The sequence below is a fragment of the Coturnix japonica genome, chromosome 2 (assembly GCF_001577835.2).
Source record: "Coturnix japonica isolate 7356 chromosome 2, Coturnix japonica 2.1, whole genome shotgun sequence".
Lineage (NCBI taxonomy): Eukaryota > Metazoa > Chordata > Aves > Galliformes > Phasianidae > Coturnix > Coturnix japonica.
The window spans coordinates 28,233,148-28,255,569 of NC_029517.1; the positions used below are offsets into that span (position 1 = coordinate 28,233,148).

At 44.7% G+C, this 22,422-nt stretch overlaps 1 protein-coding gene across 6 annotated transcripts in view; it reads right to left on the reverse strand.

Moving 5' to 3' along the window:
- Positions 1-22,422, reverse strand: part of RAPGEF5 (Rap guanine nucleotide exchange factor 5) — a 142,728-nt gene that overhangs the window by 47,217 nt on the left and 73,089 nt on the right. For 3 of the 6 annotated variants that reach the window (XM_015853736.1, XM_015853738.2, XM_015853741.2), the window contains 2 exons: positions 11,083-11,192; positions 10,675-10,763 (listed from right to left, as the gene is read on the reverse strand). In XM_015853736.1, coding sequence (XP_015709222.1) covers positions 10,675-10,763; positions 11,083-11,192 — 199 coding nt within the window. The remainder of the gene's footprint in view (positions 1-10,674; positions 10,764-11,082; positions 11,193-22,422) is intronic. The other 3 variants (XM_015853739.2, XM_015853742.2, XM_015853737.2) reach the window with 1 other exon arrangement.

The following is a 22,422-nucleotide window of genomic DNA, read 5'->3' on the forward strand; positions in this document are numbered from 1 at the left end:
TTTCCTGCAAAGTTGATGGCATTTTCATGTCTTTCAAAGCTTTTAGAAAACTGTTATTAAATATTTATTGCTCTTTGTAATCAAGTATATAGTTCTAACTTCCCAAATTGCATCTTACTAACCTGGATTCCCTGAACAGATTTGAGTCCTTTAAACTGAGATGTTAAACCAAATGCCCTATGGCCCATCCGCATGTCAAAACCCTCAACTGAATACGAAGATCAGACTCATTAACACCAGCAGAATCTGCATGCACACATCAAAGAAAAAAAAACAACATAAAACTGTTTGAAATATTTGCATAAGCTCCAGAAGCAACTCATAAGATGTGCCAAAAGTTTTGCCTAGGGAGATGGGTCACTAGACTGAAGACTGAAAGAAAATTTGGTTTCAACCAGTGACACCACACTGATCTCAGGATAATGCCTTATTGCAGCTTTGCAACAGAAGAAGCATTTGGGAGAGCACTGAAGGTTTCAGGAACACCTGGTGAGTCTTCATGCAAAGTATCTTTTTCTCCTTAACCCTCTCAGGACCATTGGCCCACATCCCAACAACTGCACATGGATGCTTTGGGGCTTCTGCCTACCTCAAGCTTCATGTGGGAAGAGGGCAGGGAAGGCAGATAGGAGCCTGCAGCACACAGCAGAATGGCAAAGAGATGGAGGAGCACAAGGAGAAGCTGTGGTTATCCTGAGAGGCTAAATATTTTTATTTACCATAAGTGGGGGTTTCCATGCTTTGGGATATGCAAAACATCACTGCATGCTCACTGCTTTTTGCTGTTGTTGTTTTTGCTGTTCTTTGTTTGCTTGCTGCTTCCAGCTTGTGGCTGTGCATCCCGTATGCTGTACCAACCACAACAACAAACAAAATCCCACAGACAAGGCTTGCATTGGGATGGGAAACAAATCCAACAGAGGCCTCATTATTGTATTGATGCTGGGGCTCTGATGTCATGGCTGGGAAAGAGAAAAAACAATATCTGCATTTCTGTTTGTAGCCACAGCATTTCCTACAGATCGGTCACATCGCTCTAAATCCTAAGGAGTGGGTAGAGGTTATGGGAAAGCAGGCTGTTGGATCACAGTGGAGCAGGAGGAGGAGGAGGGAAAATGACACAGAAGGATGCAGGGAACAGATAGAAGGAAAGAAACTGAAAAAGCGATTAGAAGTTGAGGTGTAATGGCCTCCAGCCATCCTGGGTCAGACGACATGATTTCTCTATAATTACACCTCTAATTTCTGCCAATTTGTATCTGCATCAAAACTCAAGTTCAAGCAAAGGAATGAAGTCACAATTCATCCTAAGTGCTGTCACGAGAAAGTGTAAACTTTATACTATTAGCTTCCATCAAAATGAGATCCATCAGAGCTGCCACTTTATTTACATTGATCCATTTCCCCCATCCTGTCACCCTCCAGTGTCTCTGTCCTCAGCGCCCTTGAAAACAAGGCAGCACATTTTCACTCCAGAGGCAGAGCACTGATTGGGTTTGGGGAAGGTCCCGCACTGTTTCTGAGTTGAGACAAGGTCATCTCCTGATCTCAGTGCAGTTCTGGAGACACTGTGTGAACTGCTGCCACAGCAACCATTCACAAAGGTATTTTTCATCTTGTCTGTGAGATGGGACAAGCAATTTACTTCATTGCGGTAACTGATGCTACTCCAAAAAGCTTTCTGCCAGCAGCAGCTGTAGTCCATGAGGGCTACTGACATGCCATAAGAAACCTTTGGCTGTCAGCGATGTAATTCTATTCCTATTTCAATCTGTGAAACACTTAAAACTAACTTAAAAAAAACATGAAGGATTGCCTCCAATGCCAACCACACAGACCCTCCCAATAGGTGCTACATAACCCAAGAGATACTCAACTGGATCTAGCCTCCTCTTCTGAAAGAAAATGTAGCAATTTAAAGCCTGTTTGTGCATCAGCTTTAATCTGCAAGCTTGTAAAGTTTTTGGATCATAAATCACATCAAAGAGCATTCCAGTTGAATGTTCACTTTTTAGACAGGCATCTGAGCCCTTGCAAAATTATTCCCACTACAACCATCTATTCCTGTATTCAATAGCTGAGCTTCTGACTTGCCTACTGAAAAGCAAGTCAGTCAGCAAGCAACCCAGCAAGACGACATTAACCACAACAGAATCCCAGCCAACCGCAGCCAGCAAAGTGCAAATGTGGCTGTGAGTTGCTGTTGCCACAGCTGCTCTTCCCCTTTCTTAAAGCCAGACACGGTAAAGAAAGCAGCATCCAGAGGCACAGCCAAGCTCCACTGTATGTGATAATCCAAAGCATGCTGCAAATGTTAGTAACAGAGAGCATAACAGGTAGCTTAGGAAGGTAACTACAGGCATAATTTGGTTGCAGTCAAAACCAGCCCAGCCCCTGCTTATTAAAAAACTGAGGCTGCTACTTCTGTAACACCATGAAACTGTCTGAGAAGAGGGCGTGCAAAGGAGTATTGTGGGGGAAGGAGGAATTAATAGCAGGAGAGTAAATTTAGTTCACAGGGGGAAGAAAGCAGCTTTGAAGAACAGATTTCCTTCAGATTTTTCATCCAGAACCTCAAAGCACAGGTCCTCAGTCTGCAGTGGCTCCAGCTCCCATCCTGTGGGTGAGGAATGAACACGTTCTTTATATTCTTCAGCAATTGTGAATCTCACAAAAAAATCATTGTGTTGTAGCAACACTGAGCACTGGAAACACTGCAATTCAGGCTCTGAAGACAGTGCATGATCTGTGTTCTTGGACTCGATGCAGCAAGTATTTCAAGTCAGTTTGACGTTTTCAGCATTCCCACATGAAAACTCTCCCACTGTGCAAACTTCTTTCCCTAGAAATTGTTCAGAGAACCATACCCACGATTCACAACATAACAGAGAGCCAGCTTTTGGGAAGGAGTGCTTTGCTCTGTTCTGCAAATGAGTTCACTCCTTAGCCACTGCAGAGCGCTAACAGTGTGACAGGAGTCGTTAACAAGGGCAGCAGGTGATGAACTGCAATGCTGTGGAAGACAAGTGAAAAAAAGGGAGTATTGCAGACAAGCATCCAGTTTTTTTTCAGCAGCCTGCAGCAGCAAGAGGCTGCAGATCAAGGTTTAATAGTGAAAAGCCTGAAGAAGGAAGGAAAGGAGGACAACACTAAGTGTGAGGATGAGTAAATGCTGAGAAAAGATGTGATGAAGTGCACCATGTGTATACGAGGCCATATGTAAGGCTGAGAGTATCCAGAAAGTTGTGTCACCTTCACAGCAGGGCTGTCTCCTTTCTTCATATATTTCACATTTCAGTGTCTAAATCCACTGCTGTATGGAAATGGAGTCCAGGCTGACAGGAAGCCAATATGAGCACAGTTCAGACTCATTTTAGTATCTGGATATGTCTCTGCGTTATACCCACACCAACACTGACTTTCTTGGCTTTGATAATCTTACTACTGACTCCCCTCACTGGTTTTGTTACCCTTCTCTGGACATGTTCCAGGGCCTCAGTGTCTTTCTTGTAGCGAAACTGAACACAGTATTCAAAGTGCAGCCTCACCAGTGCTGAGTACAGGGGGATAATTACCTCTCTGCTCCTACTGGCCACACTATTTCTAATGCAGGCCAGGATGCCGTTGGCCTTCTTGGCCACCTGGGCACACTGTTGGCTCATGTTCAGCTGAGCATCAACCAACACCCCAAGGTCCCTTTCCTCTTCACAGTCATCAAGCCACTCAGCCCAAAGCCTATAGCGCTGCATGGGGTTATTGTGGCCAAAGTGCAGGACCTGGGACTTAGCCTTGTTGGACCTCATCCCATTCACCTCAGCCCAGCAATTCAGCTTATCTAGATCCCTCTGAAGGGCCTCCCTATCCTCACGCAGATCAACATGCCCTCTTAGCTTGGTGTCATCTGCAAACTTACTGAGGGTATGTTCAATCCCCTCATCTAGGTCATCAATAAAGATATTAAACAAGACAGGCCCCAGTACTGACCCCTGGGGGACACCCCTTGTAACAGGTCGCAAGCTGGACTTAGCTCCATTAGCCACTACCCGCTGGGCATGGCTCTTTAGCCAGTTCCTTACCCAAAGAAAGGTATACCTGTCTAGGCTATGTACAGCCAGTTTCCCCAGAATACTGTGAGAGTCCATGTCAAAGGATTTGTTGAAGTCTAGGTAGCCTACATCAACAGCCTTTCCCTCATCTACCAGTCTGGTCACCCAATTGTAGAAGGAGATTAGGTTGGTCAAGCACAATCTGCCCTTCATGAACCCATGCTGGCTGGGCCTGATACCCTGGATGCCATACACATGCTGTGTGATCTCACCCAAGATGATTTGCTCCATAACTTTCCATAACTTGCTCCTAGACACACTGAAACCATGGTCCTATTGGTTCATCTCATGGGATGAACTTGCCTCATGAGAAGTGTTTGAGGCGATGAACAGAAAAAATACCACCAGTACCTCTGGAGAGAGTCCTGAGCACTATGACAACAGGATGTTCGTGGTTCCTGTGATGACTTCAGGAAACCTGCAGCGTGAACACTGGTTTCATGGGAACACAGCATCATGGACAGAACATGTTCCTGCATGAGCAGGGAGTGGGCTTGCAGAGCTCGCCAGTTACTGGGTTCATTGGTGCGGCATCCAGGAGCAGCATTTGTCATTCTCTGCCTTTCCAAGAAATTGCCCTAGACTAGTGCATGAGTGCAATAACACCCCAAAAACCTTCTCAGGCTCTGCATCCTCATTTCCCAGAAATAACTGTCTGAGCCCCTGCCAGGAGACAGCATCACAGACACATTCCGCTTGCTGGCATTTCCTATTAGCTTAGGCACCACAGCGTGTGACATGCTGTGTGTAGTGAATCCCAGACGTGGCACTCCTTCTGCAGGCTGATTCAGCTCACTAATGTGACAGAAAATAATCCCAGCAAAGGAAAAATACAGTTTCCTACTAAGATAGTTAGATCTACTCGGCACAAGGTCAAACTGAGTATATCAGGGGAGAAGGGCTACGTGGCACTGAACAGGAAGACCAATGGAGGATCTTGCCATCCCATTAGAAACCAGTGCCTGGTCTCAACCTAACCCCAGGCTCCCACTCTCCTTGTCCCTGCTCTAGGCACCATGGGAACACTGGCAAAGCCATATAGCACAATGCTATATGTACAGCACATATATATGTATATATATAGAGAGAGAGAGGGAGCGCACATATAGAGCACGTGCTATATATACAGCACATGACTGTAGTGATGGAATTTTTTGCCAGGATTACAGCCAGTTTCTCTTTAAACCCTTCCAAACTTTGGTTTCCACAAAATGCTCACAACATTGAGTCTCGCTGTTTAGCTGTGCATTGCATATAACATATATGCAATATATATAACATATTTTCTAGTTCTAAAACCAATAATGTCACCATATTACAAAGCACTGCATACATATAAGAAACAATGAATAATCTTTCCATATTCACCTTCCCCAGATAATTCATGGCCTTACAGACTGCACCATATCCTTTCTTTACAGATATTGCTTTCCTATGCTCAACAGCCCTGGACTATTTAGTCTCAGATCTATTTAATCTATATACCTGTAATCAACTTCATTGCCTTTTACGTGCTTTTTCTAGTTCATTTATAAGCTTTCTAAGCCATGGAGAAGGAACCATAGTATACATCTACATTACACAGTTATACAATGGTGTAACCATTGTTCTTGCTCATCTTCTTTCCTAATTGTCCCAAATACCATTTTCCTTTTTAATCAATGCTGAACAAATGCCGAACAAAATTTTCCAAGAACTATTTACACTGTCTCCAAAGACCTAATTTCTGCATGATATTTGCTAATTCAGCATTTCCACTGAATATGTATAACAAGGATTCATTTTTCTCCATGTTAGAGAATTCATTACTTTGCATTTATCAGACTTGGATCTCATCTGCAATTTCATCACCCAGTCATGCAGATTTTTGCTCCTTTTATCTTTCTTCAGCCATAGGGTTGGCTTGAGGGGGGCCTGCTTCCAGCTCATATTCCCAGTCCCACATTGTCCAACTTTTATTCCTTTCATGAGGCTATTTTTGTGTTGGACCAACTTCTTGATCTGACCTACCTTGCACAGACACCCCAGCAAGGCTTGTCAGTAGGATGGCAGGACGTGACTGCTCAGATGGATGCTCAGAGGCAGAGATAACAGAGTGTGCAGGAGCATAACGCTGCATGGCCACAGGAGATGAAGCTATGGCTTCACCTATCATGAAATCCTCAAACAGTATTATCAGCACATTCTGTTACCTCTGTCTCCACCCACACTCAGCAGCATCCTAGTCTTCCCTGGCAGCTTCTCTCCACATTGACTGTTGACAATTTACTACAATTTTCCTTTCTCTTGGCACTATAGACCTGCATGCCTTTCTTCCTCCTGCTTTTACTGTAGCGTTATAAATCTCCCAGCACTAAGTTACAATTTGAGGATGCAGTTTTGCATGCTATCCCAGTTCCTGTGAGCAAGAGAGACTGATCCCTCTGTCCTCTGTTCTGCTGTCCCCCCCATTTCCCACTCTGTGCTACCATCTCCCCTGGGACAGGGGCAAAGTTTGTGCTTCAGTAAACTGATCAGTCTTAACACCAACAACAATTTAGTATTTCTTGGGCCAGTGCCAAGCAAGACCAGCTCCCTGCTCAGAGCGAGCACAGAATGACACAGCAGTCTGGACCAGCACAGCAGGACCAGTGCAACCACAGTAATGGGCTGGGGGAGGCTGAGCAGCTGCCTTCAACCACAGTGCCAGTTTACGTTGGAATAATGCGTCAGTAAAATGACAGTCTTACTGCCTAGACACTCCCCAAATAGAACCATTTCTTTTAATTGGCATCACATTTTCCACCTTCCTCTACCACGGAAGCTGATTTATATGATAGATTATACAGCACCGTTAGGAGTACAGCAATTTCATATCTCAGTTCCTTTAGAAGTCTTTGGGGAGTAACATCTGATCCCAGTGATTTGTAACTATTCATTTTATTGATTTATTCTAAACCTACTTCTACTGACACTTCAATATGAGAAAGCTTAGACTCATTGTGCATGAAGAAACAGACCTGTGCAAAAAGCTCCCCATGTTCCTGCACACTGAGCACTGAGACAAATGATTGTTTTAGCTTTTCTGCTGTTGTCACATTAGCGTTGCTCCAAGCATGCTAGCTCTGCTAAAGCCTTATTCCTTTGCACAGGGCATGGCAGTAACATGCACCCAGTCTACTCAGACCACCAAATTTTCCCAGGACTTTGGGAAAGAGTTTACAGTGTTGGTCAGAATGACAACAGAAAGCATTTCAGTATGGACGAACAGTAGAAGGTGGGACTAGAGGGTATTTACTCTCTCCATCCTAAAAGCTGGAAAATAGGATCACAAAGTGTTAGGTAAATATTTGCTCCCTTTGACATCAGTCTCTATGAATCAGACATAATCATGTTGACTTTGCAGCCATCACCACAGCATGTTTTTAAGACGTTTTACTCATCAGGAACAAGTGTGCAAGAGTCCTAAGCATTCTTTACAACAAAAGCAATCAGATTTTTTTTTTTCCCTTAGATAATTAAACAAAATACAGTGCCTGGGAGAGACAAAGGTATATCCATTCAACAGCTCTCTGACTGCATCTGCCCACACAGAACAGCACTGCTCTCTTCTCACAGGTCACACACAGCTTCTCAGTGGGTGCCAACAGCTCACACCAAAGCCAAGTTCTAAGTTGGAAGGGACCCACGAGGACAATCCACCATCCTAATTTCTGTGGCAGCCTATGGGTGCTATGACCATTGTGTTATTCCAGAGGTGGTCAAGCACTGAATGCTGTCACTGCAAGGCAAAAGGTATGCTCAAACAGCAACCAGACAGAGGATACCAGCCCAAAAATAACATCCAAGAAAGGAAATGTTGCTCAAGTCCAGGTTAGAAAAGCTTTTGCAGAAGAGAAAAACACTTCTGAAAGAAATACTGTAGTCAATGAGATGGCTTTTGAGATCCTCAGATGCTAAGATTTGGCCTCTTGGAGATTACTCATTCAAATCCTGATCTTCAATGAGGATTAGCCAGGGGGCATGCCTAGCATTTTCTGCCTGGTTATTGACTTATTTCAGGGGCCTCACTGTTCAATTCTTAAACTGTGCAAGCAGCAGGCACCCCAGTGACTCCAACAATCATAGAGATTATTCAAAAAAAGTTGATAGTTATAGAAATGGAAGAGTTTCCAACCACCTCACAGCAGGAAATGAAAGGAATGGTTTTCTTGGGAGGTGGTACATGACAGGCCACAGCAACCCAATAAGAAAACTCCCTTTTGAGATGGAAGGCTGTAGGATTGTTAGTGGCAAGTCCCCATTTATTATGCTGCCACAAGAAATCACGTGTATTACTAATAAAGTCATTACCAAAAACTCCTGTCATTAAACAGTTATTATAAACAGCTTGAAGAGTATTGCAAAACTCAGGGCTGCAGTTATGGTTTGTTATAGAAAAGGCAAGAATGAAAACATCAAAATGTCCCTTTCTGTGAATCCACGCAAAGGGTCAAACAGAACAGCAGCCCCTGTGCACGAGGATGTTTAACAACAACCCTTCCCAAAATTCTATGTGTTTCAAATAAGCAAACCAGGTGGGGGCTGCAGGGAAAACAGGAAGCTGGGGAAGTCATCCTGGAACTGGAAAATCAGCAGCAGGAGCAGCAGCAGCTGGGTACATCATCGTCCTTTTCTGTTCCACTAATCTACATCTGCAAAGACACAAACCTGCAGGGCCCTGCAACTCCACCGTCCTCTGTGATGGGCTAGAATGAGCTACAAGAATCGCCCACAAAGAACAGGAAATGCAAGCAGACTAACAGCAGAAGGATGCCTTTAGGTACACATAGAAAGACGCACACTGCACAGCTGATATCCTATACCTCTATAAATACTCAGCCTGCAAAACAGACTGAACAAAAGCAATACAAGGGCATCTGTCACACAAACACTGGGAAACGTAACTCCAGAATTGTTTTATTTTGAAGAAGTTCTGTGTTGCCAGATTGATAAAGTCAGACAGAAACAGCATGAGATGATACACAGAATAAAGTGGAGTGCAAGGTTTACTATGCCTCTGAGCTGGCAAAAAACTGCAACCACAGCTACTTTGAACCTCAGGACCCAGTGAGCCTGGGCCACAAAGCAGAACACATTGTTTCTTTCTCAGAGGAGACGTGGTAAGGCAAGATAAGGTAACGAGAATCCAATCTACCTTTAAATACTTTGCCATCTGCTAAAAACTAGTCAAGCAGTGGCTTATAGCACTGGTTTTGAGGGCAGTTTACCAGCTCCTCTCTGTAACAAAAAGAACAGGCTTACAAACTGCCTCCTGCTGACAAGAGGAAGAGAGCAAAAAGAGGGAAAAAAAGGTAATACACGTGAAGATGTATTCAGCGCCTAATGCTTTGTGTAAGGAGTTCTTTGTATTTAAAAGCACTGAAATACAATGCAAAACGCTACTGAAGGTCTTGCTGTTTTCCAGTAAGATTATGAGCTCATAAAAAATAGCTGAGGCAGTCTGTAAGGGCGGGTCGCTGATGTCCCTCAGTCTGTGGGCAATAAACATTAATAGGGAAACTTATTCTGGATCAAACATTCAATATTCAAGGGCCAGCTAAGGACCCTCCCCACGCTGCCTATAGAACCAGGCTGACACCATCCACGGAAGCGAAACAATCACAGCCTCCCTCTGCACTAAATATTAATGTCTAGGCAGACAAAAGCAGCACCACGAATACCATCATAATGTCACTACCAGACAATCTATATATTTCTTCAGGGCATTCATGCATCTTCGCTAGGAAGATGCCCATTGTCCCACATTAAACTAATGAGTTGTTTCAAGAACCCAATCCTGGCACTCCTCTGGGAATCACAGATGTTATTTATATTTGCAGTCACTTAAAAGGATTAAAGCGTGTTTATTCTCAGTAATCTCATTTGTAGAGAGAGACATATGCAGGCACCAGGAGCATGCACGTGAACCCTGTTGGGGAGCGATGGAACGCCGAGCTCCATGCACAGCCTATGCCTCACTCGGCTCTTTGGGATCTGGGACCTGAGGAGCTTTCAGCATCCCCTCCGCTTTCATTAAGCTCTATGGGAATTGCAGGCGCTCCTAACGAACTACCGCAGGAGCTCCGGTGACAGTGAGCCATGCATGGAGCCGGGAGATCCCACTGAAAATTAAACTGCATGTCAAGTAGCCCGATCAATATAATCATTGCTCCGGGCTGAAACAAATTGCAATGTCTGGTTGAAGACACATAAGTACAGCATCAGCTCTACAGCGTTAGGAGGAAATTTATAAGCCGCACTTCAAGAACGTGCCGAAGCGGTGGCAAACCGAGCGGCAGCCCGGAGGCTGAAGCCGAGTGCCAGGCTGAGACGGGGGCTGCAGGCCCGGGGACAGCACCCTCTCCCCTCCGCACGAAGTTGCCCCCTGGCTGCCTGTGCCCCGAGGCCGTGTGCCCCGGTAGCTGCACTCTCTTTTTGGTCTCCCGGTTCCGGCGCCGGGAAGCGGCCGGCTTCGAGTCGGTACACCTTCATCTCCCCCCGCCCCCTCCCAGCCTCTCGGGACCCCGCTGCCGGGCGCGCTTCTTACCCGTTTCTTTGTCCTGCGCGGCTTCCAGGTGCAGGTCGCTCAGGAGATGCTCTAAAATCTTCTCCGGCGTCCCCGACACCACCACGTACCTGTCGGAAAGCAGAGAATCCCCGGAATCATCTTCCGTGGAGGACTGCGAGCGGCTGCTCCACTCGTCTTCCTCGTCCTCCTCGTCGATGTACTTGAAGTACGGCACGTCGAAGGTGGGCAGCGGTCGCTCCGCAGCCAGCCCCTCGGGCACCCGCGCCCGGCCGCTCCCCATGGCGCCCGGCTCCGCGCTGCCGCCCCTACGCGCGCCCCCCGGGGGCCATCGCCCTGCCGGGGCCGCAGCCCCGCCCGGGAGCCGCCGCCGCCGCCTCGCACAGCGCCCGGGCCGGCCCCGCGCAGCCCCGATCCGCGGTGCCTTACCTCCCGCGCCGCTCGGGGGCCGGGCTGCGTGACCACACCTTCCGCAGCACCAGTGCGGGGCCGGCCTCCTCCCGTGGCCGCTCGCGTCCGCCTCCATCGTCCGCTTGCTGCTAGACAGATAGACAGTGGTCAGTAGCCGCTCCGCGAGCAGTTCCCTGCCCCAGCCCCAGCCCCGGGTAACCCTCAGCGATAAGTCTGAATGCGGCCAGAGCTCCGCCGATAGCTTACGGCTGATGTACGTTCTATAGGGCTCCGCTTCCGCACTTAAACAAAGGCAGCCGCTGGGGAAGGCATGCGATTAAAGTATCTGTGAAAATGTTTTGTGCATAATTTCCCTTCGCTTGCAACAACTTTTGAACTCGGGCAGCGCGGTGGCACGGAGAGAGGAACTCGGCCATAGCGCCGGAACCGAGCTCTGGGACAGGTTGTGTCTGAGCCCCGGCTTTGCCCTGCTTTACTTTGCGCGTACAGCGTGTCAGATGAACATTTCGATTCTTTGATTTCTGCCAAGTCCTGCCCTGGACAAGTTTTGTCTCAGCAAACAACGTGTAGGGTTGATCTGTGGAATATGTGCAAGGGCAGACGTGGGTACTGCACCACTTAATGTCAGATGCTCACTGTAACGCTCTCAAAGGACAACAGTGAGGAGACACACTGCAAGAATACTGAAGCATAACTGCAATCTTCTGTCTCACAGCCACGGGTTGGTGCTGCCTACATGTACAGAAAGCCATGCTGAGAGAAGCAGCAGAAGAGAAAGAGCATGAGCAGGGAGCGTGCACAGCATTACCACTGTTCAGTAGGGAGGTTTATACACGTGCATCCACTTCTCTGTCTCTGTTCTCTGGCACCCACTGAGCCCTGGCACTCATTTCCCTGTGCTCACTGACACTGTGAGCTGCAACATGAATAGGACATGCATGTGCTTACACATCTATTTCACACGGATGGAAATGGCCAAGCTCAACCATAGACCTGGCAGCAAGTGAGCACAGAGTATCGTGAGAGAGAAAACTCTGCTGTACTGAGCAATGTCTGTACCAGAGGGCAGCGCTCCTGCTACAGCATCCCGCAGGCAGCATCAGGCCCAAAGAGCCTTTGAATAACTGTATGCGAATTCACTGTGTGCAGCACCCCAGTGGGGAGATTCTCACACAGCACTTCTTTTTGTCCTTGCCCTTTTCATCAGTTGTCAGGGAAGAGTAACAAACAACCCATTGTAGCAGGAATCATTATTTCCACAAAATAGTGGGGAGGAGCACAGAATTTTTTCATTTCTCTCTCCTCTGTTGTAAATAATTTCACTCGAGGGGAAGAATTATTGCCTCATTACAATCCCACTTACGTACAACATAATTCTGTGTTCAGCCTTTAATCGACACCACAAGCAACAACAATTAACCTGCACAAAGGAAAACCCAGAGACAAGTGCCGTGGATTCTCCCACTATTCACAAGTTCTGATTTCACGACAGATATTATTCTAAAATGACACAAAGGCACGCTCCATTTCTTGGAATCCTGAGCAGTCTGTGAAATAATTAATCTCCCTGGCAGCCAGCCGGGCTGCTCTCGGTGTGCTCCATCCAGCGGTGGATGAGGATGGGGTCACCAGGGCCCCCAGGTGACAGCAGCATGTGCTGAGGAGCAGGGCAGCACCCAGCTGAGCCCTACAAGTCACCACGCGGACCATGAACAAAACCTCCCAGCACTTGTTCAGACCGTTACACAACCCTCACTAGTAGGGTACCCTGCTCAAGCCACACGCAGCTCAGTGCTGCCACCGCTCCCACTATATCAACAGAACAGGATCTCACGCTCAGCTGGGTGCTGCTGCCCCTCAGCCTGCAGCCCCCAGTGCTGCCTGCTTGACCCTTTCCTTTGGATTTGTATTTTTAGGGGCACAACAATATCCATATGTGACCTTGAGCAAACCGCTCAGCTGCCTTTTCAAAAGCACTGCTCACTCCCACACTACACAGGTGCTAGGAATGTTCATTCCACATTTATTACAGCTTTTAATGAATCCTGACATCTCCTGATAGCTGATCACGGCACTATCAACCTCTATGCCATTCCCAGCAGGTGTTCTGAGCCAGTAACAAGGCCCTCTATACTTGGCAGCTTTTTTGACCAATATTATGGTCAAGTTTCCACCGCTCCCATCTATCTTTTTCCTACCGAGATAAGCTATTTATCTCCCAAGTAATATAATTTAACAGCAGACAAGCACTGCCTTTTTTTTTCAGTGTGAAAGTAGGCCTGGGGTGGTATAAATATTTATATGCTTACTGGAATGAAACATGGAGCTCCTTGTGGAGGGCCTTAACCTGTGTAGGTTACGCTTCACATGAGTAGGAATATGCCCATCTGAGTTACTGCTGGAGCAGAAGAAAGCAGAGGTACCTGTGCTAGCGCTGCACATAGCCCCGTTGTGCCAGCTATGTCATTGAGGACAGCTGGAATCATAGAATATCCCAAGTTGGAAGGAACACATAAGGATCAAGTCCAGCTCCTGGCTCCACACAGCACCACCCAAAACTCAAACCATATATCTGAGGACATTGTCCAAATGCTTCTTGAACACTGCCAGCTTGGGGCCATGTCCACTGCCCTGGGCAGCCTGTTCCATGCCTACCACACTCCAGTGCAGAACCTTTTCCTAACCCCCTCCTGTTGCACTTGGTATCTGTGTTTTCTGCAATTGGCATGGCAGAACCCAGCTTCCAGCCAAAGCAGCCAATAAATCTGATATCGGCCATTTCCATGTTATTTGAATTCCTCGGTTTGGACCTAATTGAACTAGCTGAAATGGGAACAGCACACACAGAACGTGCTGCCACCCTGCAAGCTGCTGGAAACATCCACTGCTGGAAATGGAGATGAAAAGCTCTGTGTGACCTGGAACTCTTGGCAGACCATCCATTCCTGCAAAGAACAGTGCTCTGCAAAGGAAATGGAATACTCAGAAGCCTCTTTCTTTGGGAACAAATTCCATTTTTCACATACATCTTTCTCAGGATAGGGTATCTGTACAAATATTTTACTATAGCCATCAGTGAAGCACCTGTAACGCTGAAACACCACTAGTTAGCAAAGCACTTCCCAGTAATAGAACTTTTCTTCAACCTTTCTACACTTGCTTTTCAAAAAGAAGAGTCAGAGCAACCCAGATACCAATAGACTCTCACTTTACTGATCCCAGTGGGTAAAGTAATACAGAAATTAAGAGAAAAGCTGAATAAAGGCATCTACAAACAGAGCACTGAAAAGCCAGCCCACGTACCATTTTCTTGCTGCCAAACAATGAGCAAAGGCAAAGGGGAGAATCCTTGAGCAACATGTAACAAAACAAATCTTATGGAGACTATCTACTTCAAAATCACATCAAATAACAAGGAAATTGTCTTCTCTGGGAGCTATGGAGTGCAAGAACATTTTGTTTTCATTGTGAAGTTTGGCAAAACTGGCTCAAGACAATCAGACAGTGCTGATCACATCTGCCTCTGTTTTGTGTTGATGCAGGTGCCAGGGCATGCCCTTGAGCAGTGGGGAAAACAGACGGAGGATTCCAAAGGCTGAGGTGTACCAAAGAGGAGCCTGTCCCACTCAGGGAACCCATAGAGCATCCCTGCGTCCAAATCCATGGACATGGGAAATATTTCTCTTTAAGAGGTGTGAAATTCAAAGCTGGAGGCTGGAAGGTGCTTGGAAACAGAAGAGTAAAGGAGGGCACACTGAAATGCAGGGAAGCTGCTCCAGCAGGTGGAAAAGCAGGACAAGAGATACCAAGTAACAAGATCCTCATTGCAGCAGTCTTGTTTTCTCTAACAGGTTTATTGGATGTTGCACAGATATTTATGAAAATGGCAAAAAAAGAAAATAAAGCCACAAAGACTTCTCCAGAGGGATTCTAAATCCCACTTCAGAAGTACAAGGGCATAGGAACGTTTCAGAGAGCTCACTGTCAGATATTTTTTAATGCAGCAAAACAGTATTTACATCTAGCCTTATTCTTAGCAGCATCTCAACCACATGGGCTCTATTTTTCATTAAAAACTGAGGCAGACACCTTTCGGAACAAGCAGATAAGATTTGACAAGCTCACACACAACCGAAGATGGATGTTCCCAATGTGAGGCGTTTACAAATGCTAGTAGTAGACAGTGAGATTAGTCCTAGCTATAAAATACATACTTGTATTACACACGTGGCAGAAAGCAGGAAAAGAAAAGCATCCTATCACCAGGTTCACCTACAAGCAACAGTCTTTGATACAGCATCTATCGAAGATTAAAGATGATTACCTACTTATACCTTGCTATGTTTTTCCTTGGAATCTGTAAGCAGATTTAGATCTGAAGTCACCTAATCTCACATAGCCATGCCAAAAAATGGCCCTGTTCTCTACAGGATATCCCTTGGGTTTTTTGACAAGAAACTGGAGATGAACACATCGCAATTAAAGTGGAGCTGGACTACAGTATCTCTGATCTCTGTGGATAACACATCTCAGAATGTGTTGCCATATTTCACTGAGATTTGAGAAAGACCAGTATCCACATTAACACCTGACCAGACTATAAAACCACAAAACACTTGGAATTATTCAGCTGCCACCTCCAAAGGGAATGCAGGAACCACACCAAAACTTCCCTGTGTCTCAAGCTGTGCTCCCTGTCTCAGTGATGCACAACAAAGAGCCCCTCGCTACATTGATCAGAACCTGCTCTGAATTAGCCCACCTCATACATGGTGCTAAAACAAGCACAAGCCACATCGTGACCAAAAATATCAAAATCTTTTTGAATAGCCAGTAATGCACAGAAAAAGTCCTTTTGCAAAAATTGTTGGTGCTGTCATCTGCATACTGAGTGTCTGCTGCAAAGGCAACGTTAATAACAAGTTACCCTTCTGGAGGGGTCAAACGGATAGTGCTGGTAAGACAGAGATGACAGACAACAGGCATCAGGGAAAAGATTAATATCCCTATACGGTCATACATCAAGGAACTCAATTTTTGCCTGTAATCCCAAAACTGCTGAGAGTAGGATTATTTCTGCTTTCCCTATTACTAAGAAGAAGGAAACCACTCACAGGAACAGGGCACTGCTAAATGCAGTCCTCATGTGAGTAGAAGGGAAAAGAAACCTCCATCACATGTCTTCCTGAGCTACAGCAGTGATCCCACTGCAGGCAAAACTGAGGCTTCAGTGTGCAGATCACTTTTAAAAGTCTATATAGTTCAGAAAAGACAAAAGGAAAAAGAGGAGAGCCTTCCACTGCATTCCACAGCAGGTTAGTGACAAGGAATGGCCCAAGGCCAGACCCCTGTTTGGCCTCCCGTTACCTCCAACTATCGCCATTTAAAACTAAAGCACCTTTGTGGATTGGAGGTCAACAAAAGGAAGCAAAATGTCTAACACAGGGAAAAAAACACACTTCCTAAAATAACATGAAAGAAAGCATTACTGGTGTCACAACCACCAAGGTAATGACTTCATAGCCTTAGCCCTCCACATCTCCTTGTTGGATAATGACAAATGTCTTTTTGAGCCAATTGAAGGCTGTGCATTTCGTTTTCCCCTGTCTTTGAGCACACACTTTTCACAGCTCTTTGGAGATAAGTTTGACAGCCTGACAGAGTGCTGCCACCTTGGCAAGGACAACCCAGGAGCCCTCCCCTCTGAAAGCACACAAAAGCTGAGGAGGAAAGGAGGGGGGAATTGTGAGAAAGACAAAAGACATGAGGACAACATTAATATTGTTATCATTCTCTCACAGCTGGCAGGGCAGGACTTATTACAAAAACACAAGGATAAGGAAGAATTGGAGGCCTAGAGCACATGTATTCATCAAAAAATAAAAATAAAAGACCCGAAACAAGGCAGGGCAGGTTAATGTGAGTGGAGAACAAAAGGGGCAGGTGCTAACTATCTCCTTCGGTTGCCTTGGGATTAATACGGCAGTGTGTGGAGCTGGCTGGAGGTTTTCCAACACAACTTCTTTTTCCTTTTGAAAACATGTGGATTCCCAAGAACTGACCCTCTGCCAGGACACATCAGGCCAAAGGAAAGCCAAGCTGCCAGAACCTCAGGATTCTGGCCCCTCGCCTGGGCATCCAAGTCCTTGGGCTTCCAGAATAGGTGGCTGGAGAACTAAATCTGTACTTCTGCTCTAATTTTGTAACTGCATTGTTTTCACCTGAATTGGAACTTTTTCCTCCAAAGAATTAAGTCTTTCCATAGCACAGAAAGCCTATTGCTGGATGAATGTGTCTGTCTTGCATATAAAGCACCAGTTCAACCCACCAGTTGAACTGACAGGAGCATCTGCCAGTGACGTAGTGGCAGAGGATCAAGCCTTAGCTCAGTGAAATACATGAAGGAAAAAACAGGATGACTACAGGACTTCTTAGTTAGAAAGTAGAAGACTGCAGACTTCACCCCAATACCCCAAGACTGACAATACAAACTGCAACTTCCACATGTGTAAGGAAAAATAAAAACAAAGATTATTTATACACAGAAGCTCTACTTGAGAATAATCTTGACATCAGAAGTGTTAAATTCCAGAAATTACTGGAATACAAGGGGAACTAGATAATAAATTGATTAACATCAGAAAAAGCAGAACTCAGCTTCCAAGGCAGTGTGCACACAACTCTCATGCAGCCACAAGAACTGCAGAAGATAACTCACTAACATTAGTTGGTTTAATTTATTCACGTAGACAAATATTCACCTTGGTAAGGACACATGTGCAAAGGCTTTACAACCTCTGTAATGGCCATAATAATAAATAAAGTCTCCTGAAGGAATGGAAGAGAGATGGCAGCAAATATATGACACTGTCAGCCTTATGTTGCTCTAATTACCTATGCTGGGCAACTACAGCTTCTTAGTCAAACAGACGAGGGTGTTAATCTCTTTTTTTCCCCCCTTTCACTCCAATTTATGGTGTGAATAAAATATTATTTGTAAAAACTGACTTGTCACTGTCTGCCAGGGAACCCTTTGCCTCCTGCCTTAGGTCCGTAGCACCTCTCAATGCATTATTCTAGTACCAAAAAAAATTAAAAAATGGGGAAATACGGGCATATATGCTATCTGTAATATAAGCCATAAATGCAAGAGCGGAAGATTAAAACTCTGCTACGAAACCAAGGTGCTGTTTGCATTTATCCCTGAAAAGCACATATCTTTTCCTGAAGCCCCTACGCTTACAGAAAGGAGCAACTGATTGTTCACTATCAAACACTGTGCAAAGAACCTTGTCTGGTTCTGGCTTCACAAAAGGTTTAAGATGAAGTCGAGAAACCAGAACACTATTTAAAGTCCATATTCATGTTCCGAAATCAACATTTCTCAAACGCGTCAATATTTAAGAGGAGCTTCCAATAGAAAGTGTGAACAAGCACTGAATAAGGCAGCAAAAAATGTATTGCAAAGATAACGTTTAAAATAAAACCAAGGTACTTATCTTCTAATCAAACAGTAAAAGCCACAAACCAGACTCTACCCTGTATTTCAGTGATTGCTTTTTTCCTGAGTTGGATATAACACTGTGATTTCTTCTGAGAGAAGAAAAAAAATTATCACCACCATGAATATAATGTCCCTGGCTTTACCTACAACCAAAATAGCCTGAAATGACCAGTCTTTTTCTAAACCTACATAATGGTTCTTTGGCTAATTAATTAATACATCTAAATCGGTCAAAAATAGGTAAGCCACTAAATACTTACAGACTTGATAACGTATCCTAAGAAGGCAATGAGGCTGCCAAAAAGAAAGGAAAAAAAGGGTAGAAGGTAAAATAAAGCTCACTCCTTCTATTTAATAGTAGGAAATTTGATTCTGCATTTATTAAGCAGCTAACTCCAACTAACTCCAATGGATAGCATATAACAGAAGTAGGTTGGAAGATTTGTTGTCTGCTTTTAGCAAGAATATGAAAGAAAAGAATATAGAGTGGAGAAGAGCAGGTTAACAATTAACCAGGTATTTATTGACAGTAATCCAGCCCAAAGTGGAGGTTACAGCACACAAGAGAGAAACTTTATTGCAATATTACAATAAAGAGAAGAAAAAAAGGTATTTCTTGTATAATTATGAGAAGAGTAATACTTTATAAAATTAAATTTTCAGGTATTGAGGAAAACCAAAATGTCAGAAACAATCACAAAAATATACAGTGCCAGTCATATGTGGTAACAGCATTTTATATTTCTCCTGTTTTATGAATTTAAATAATCACATATTAAGATACTTCAGGTTTTTTTTTTCTCCAGAGAGATGAATGTATATGATGCTTAACTAACTATACAGTCTAAAAATACATTTCAGTGTGAATGCTGGGAGTCTCCTCTCTGCTTCCTTTAGGTAATACAATCATGTCCAACTTTAGGAAGGAGGTAAGTTAGTTACACCAAGGGCAATCTCAACATTTATACAAGTTATTGAATAGAAAAATGCATAGTTACCATGGGAACTGGTAAATCACATGGTATCTGCAATGAGATGCAAGGCATCTTGAGTAAACACTCATATGTATGCCTGTGTGTCCTCTGCACAGAATGTTCCTTTGTTGAGGAATGTGCACAGGAGTGCCATAGTCCAGATTGTACCGTCTCTTCCACAAAAAGTTGGTACAAGTGATTCAAAATGTTATTTTTGCATGGATATTTTAAGTGGGCCCATCATTAGAACAGGAAGGAATACTAAAATAATAGTAATAATAATAATTGAATGCTTTGCTCTGAATCACCTCAGTCAAAACCGTGAACATTCAACACTGACAATATGCCTCTCAAGGTCACACTGGGCCTGTCACCAAAAGACTGCTCACAGCAGCACTAGAGGAGTGCTCCTGGCGGATGAGGAGCTGTTGGATGTGCAGCAGCACATCGCGGGCAGATGGAGCTGCTCCTGTCCCCAGCCACCTGCCCCACCCATTAGATGGATGTTCACTCCCACAAAGCAAGGACATCTGATCTGCCCTTGCCTCAGTCCCAAACCATGCTGCTGCATGCTTTTGCAGGCTCTGATACTATCAGCAGCCAACATTCAGCATCTCCCGAAGAGGCCTCCCCTCCTCCCAACTCTCTACAAAGACAGCTCTCCCTGAAAAATCTCCACATATTATATTCCTTTCCTGCCAGTCACATCCACAAAGCACTGAAATTTCCATCAGTCTCTGGGCTTTGACTTCTGTTCTGCTACCCCTTTTTTAGCTTTCATTCAACTACTATCATGCCCACGCATGGCTCCCTCCCCCCATCCTTTTAGTTCTCTCCCACAGCAGCATCAACACAGGATTCCCCAGCAGTCTTCCTTGGATCACTACCTTTCTCCTCCCTGAAAATGTCTCTTCCTTCTTGGACTCCCAAGCAATCTGATACAGTGTCACCTATAAGAAGAGACAGAGAGCAGCAGTGCAATACTGCATGCCAGAGGCTGAAATCACACTGAACACAGGGGTTTCTCTGGCCACTGGTGCAGACTCTCTTCTGACCCTATTCTCTGCCCCACATCACATTCCATCACCACCACACAGCAGAGCACAGACTCCCTGGACACTGCCAAAACCTATGGTGATGCTCAAGAAACAACAAAGCTCTTCCATATCTCTGATCTTCACCTCTCTTCCTTCATTCCTGTATGAGACTCCTTAGAATCACAGAATTGTTCAGGTTGGAAAAGACCTTAAAGATCACCAAGTCCAACCACAACCTAACCATACTACCCTAACTAACAACCTTCCTCTAAATCATGTCCCTGAGCACCACATCCAAATGATTTTTAAACACATTCAGGGATGGTGACTCAACCAGAGCTTTGTTCAGGCTTGCATTCTTTTTGTGTATAAACATGAGATCTCACCTAACTAACCTCTTCTTCCTTATTCAGGAAAGCATTTTTACAGCTGTATCTCTCTGTTACCCCAAGTCATTCCAGTAATAACTTCTTAAACCTGTTTACTTTGCCATTTCAATCCTGCTGGCCATTTGCTGTTTGACCTGAACCTTGACAGGTAAGGAGATGTCACAGCTGAAGAAGAGACATGCTCTGGAATTCATCAGCTGTCAGAGAGATTTGAGCAAAGGAAAGATAAAATGAGATGTGTGAACAAATGACCAGGTCTTACCTCCCTAATAGAACCCTGTGGAGAGGGTTACAATATCCAAGTACTCCAGGGAAATAATTAATGATCCTTTCTTCAGTTCAGTCATGTTTCAAGAAGCAATTGCCTGAGTTACTAAGTGCTTGAGACTGCCTCTGTAATTGCAGTGATTTATTTTATGCGTTATCCTAACTACAGCACTAGGTCAGGAGGACTTGTGCCTTATGGATGCCTTGAATTTTAACACAGCCATAGGAGGATTAAGAGAATGCAGTCTGAAAGACAGAGACCACAATAGTTCAACTGGGGAAAAAAAGAAGTCTATAAATCTCCGGTATTAGAAATATTAGGCTTCTGTTAGGTTTTTAGTAAAATAAATCGTTTTTTCAGGTAATTTGAAACAGAAGAGGCTTACATTTTCCTCTGCTCCCTTGAAATGCAAGTGATCACAATCTAATGTTCTTAAAGATCCATTAGAACTTTTTTCCCAGTGTTAGTAACAAATGTGTAACTATCCACTCATGTTACTCCCCACAAAAGGCAAAAAAGCAAAGAAAACATTTTCTCCCTGTATTATACCTCCATCTATCCCAGGGAAAAATCTTCAGAACTCAATCCTTCTCCACCCCTCTGGGTTTGTGCTGGCGCAGCACACAGTCTTAGGCTCCTGGGCAGTTGTATGACAAACCGGTACAACCATGCACATAGCTGCCCACTTGCCCTACCAAGAAAATGCTGTGCCAGAGAATATTTTGTGAGGACATACCTCCATGCTGAACGACCCAGCATAGAGGTCCTTTTGGGGGGACTCAGCCTCTGGTCCCCTACTTTTAGCTGCATAAGGCTCCAATGGCATAGAAGGACGTTGCTAGGATAATGAAAATTGAAAATGCTGTCATCACCAGAACATTCAGGCTGTTTGGAGACCTTGAAGGCAATTCCCCTTTGCCCCCATAAACTGTGCCCCCAAGATCACTGCAGCAAAAGTATTGCTAACCTGCAGAGCTATTTTGCCAACTGCTGTGCCTCAAGGTTAGCGGTGTAGAGAACGTGAAGTTAATTTCCAAGGTCAAAATAAAAAACACAGCAATGATAGTCCACAGTAACTTTCACGCATTTGGTATTCAGCATGCATTCTTTCTGAATATCACACCACAGAATCAGTGCCAATTCATCAGGTTTTAAGCTTTGTCTCATTAAAAGTTAGATTATGCTT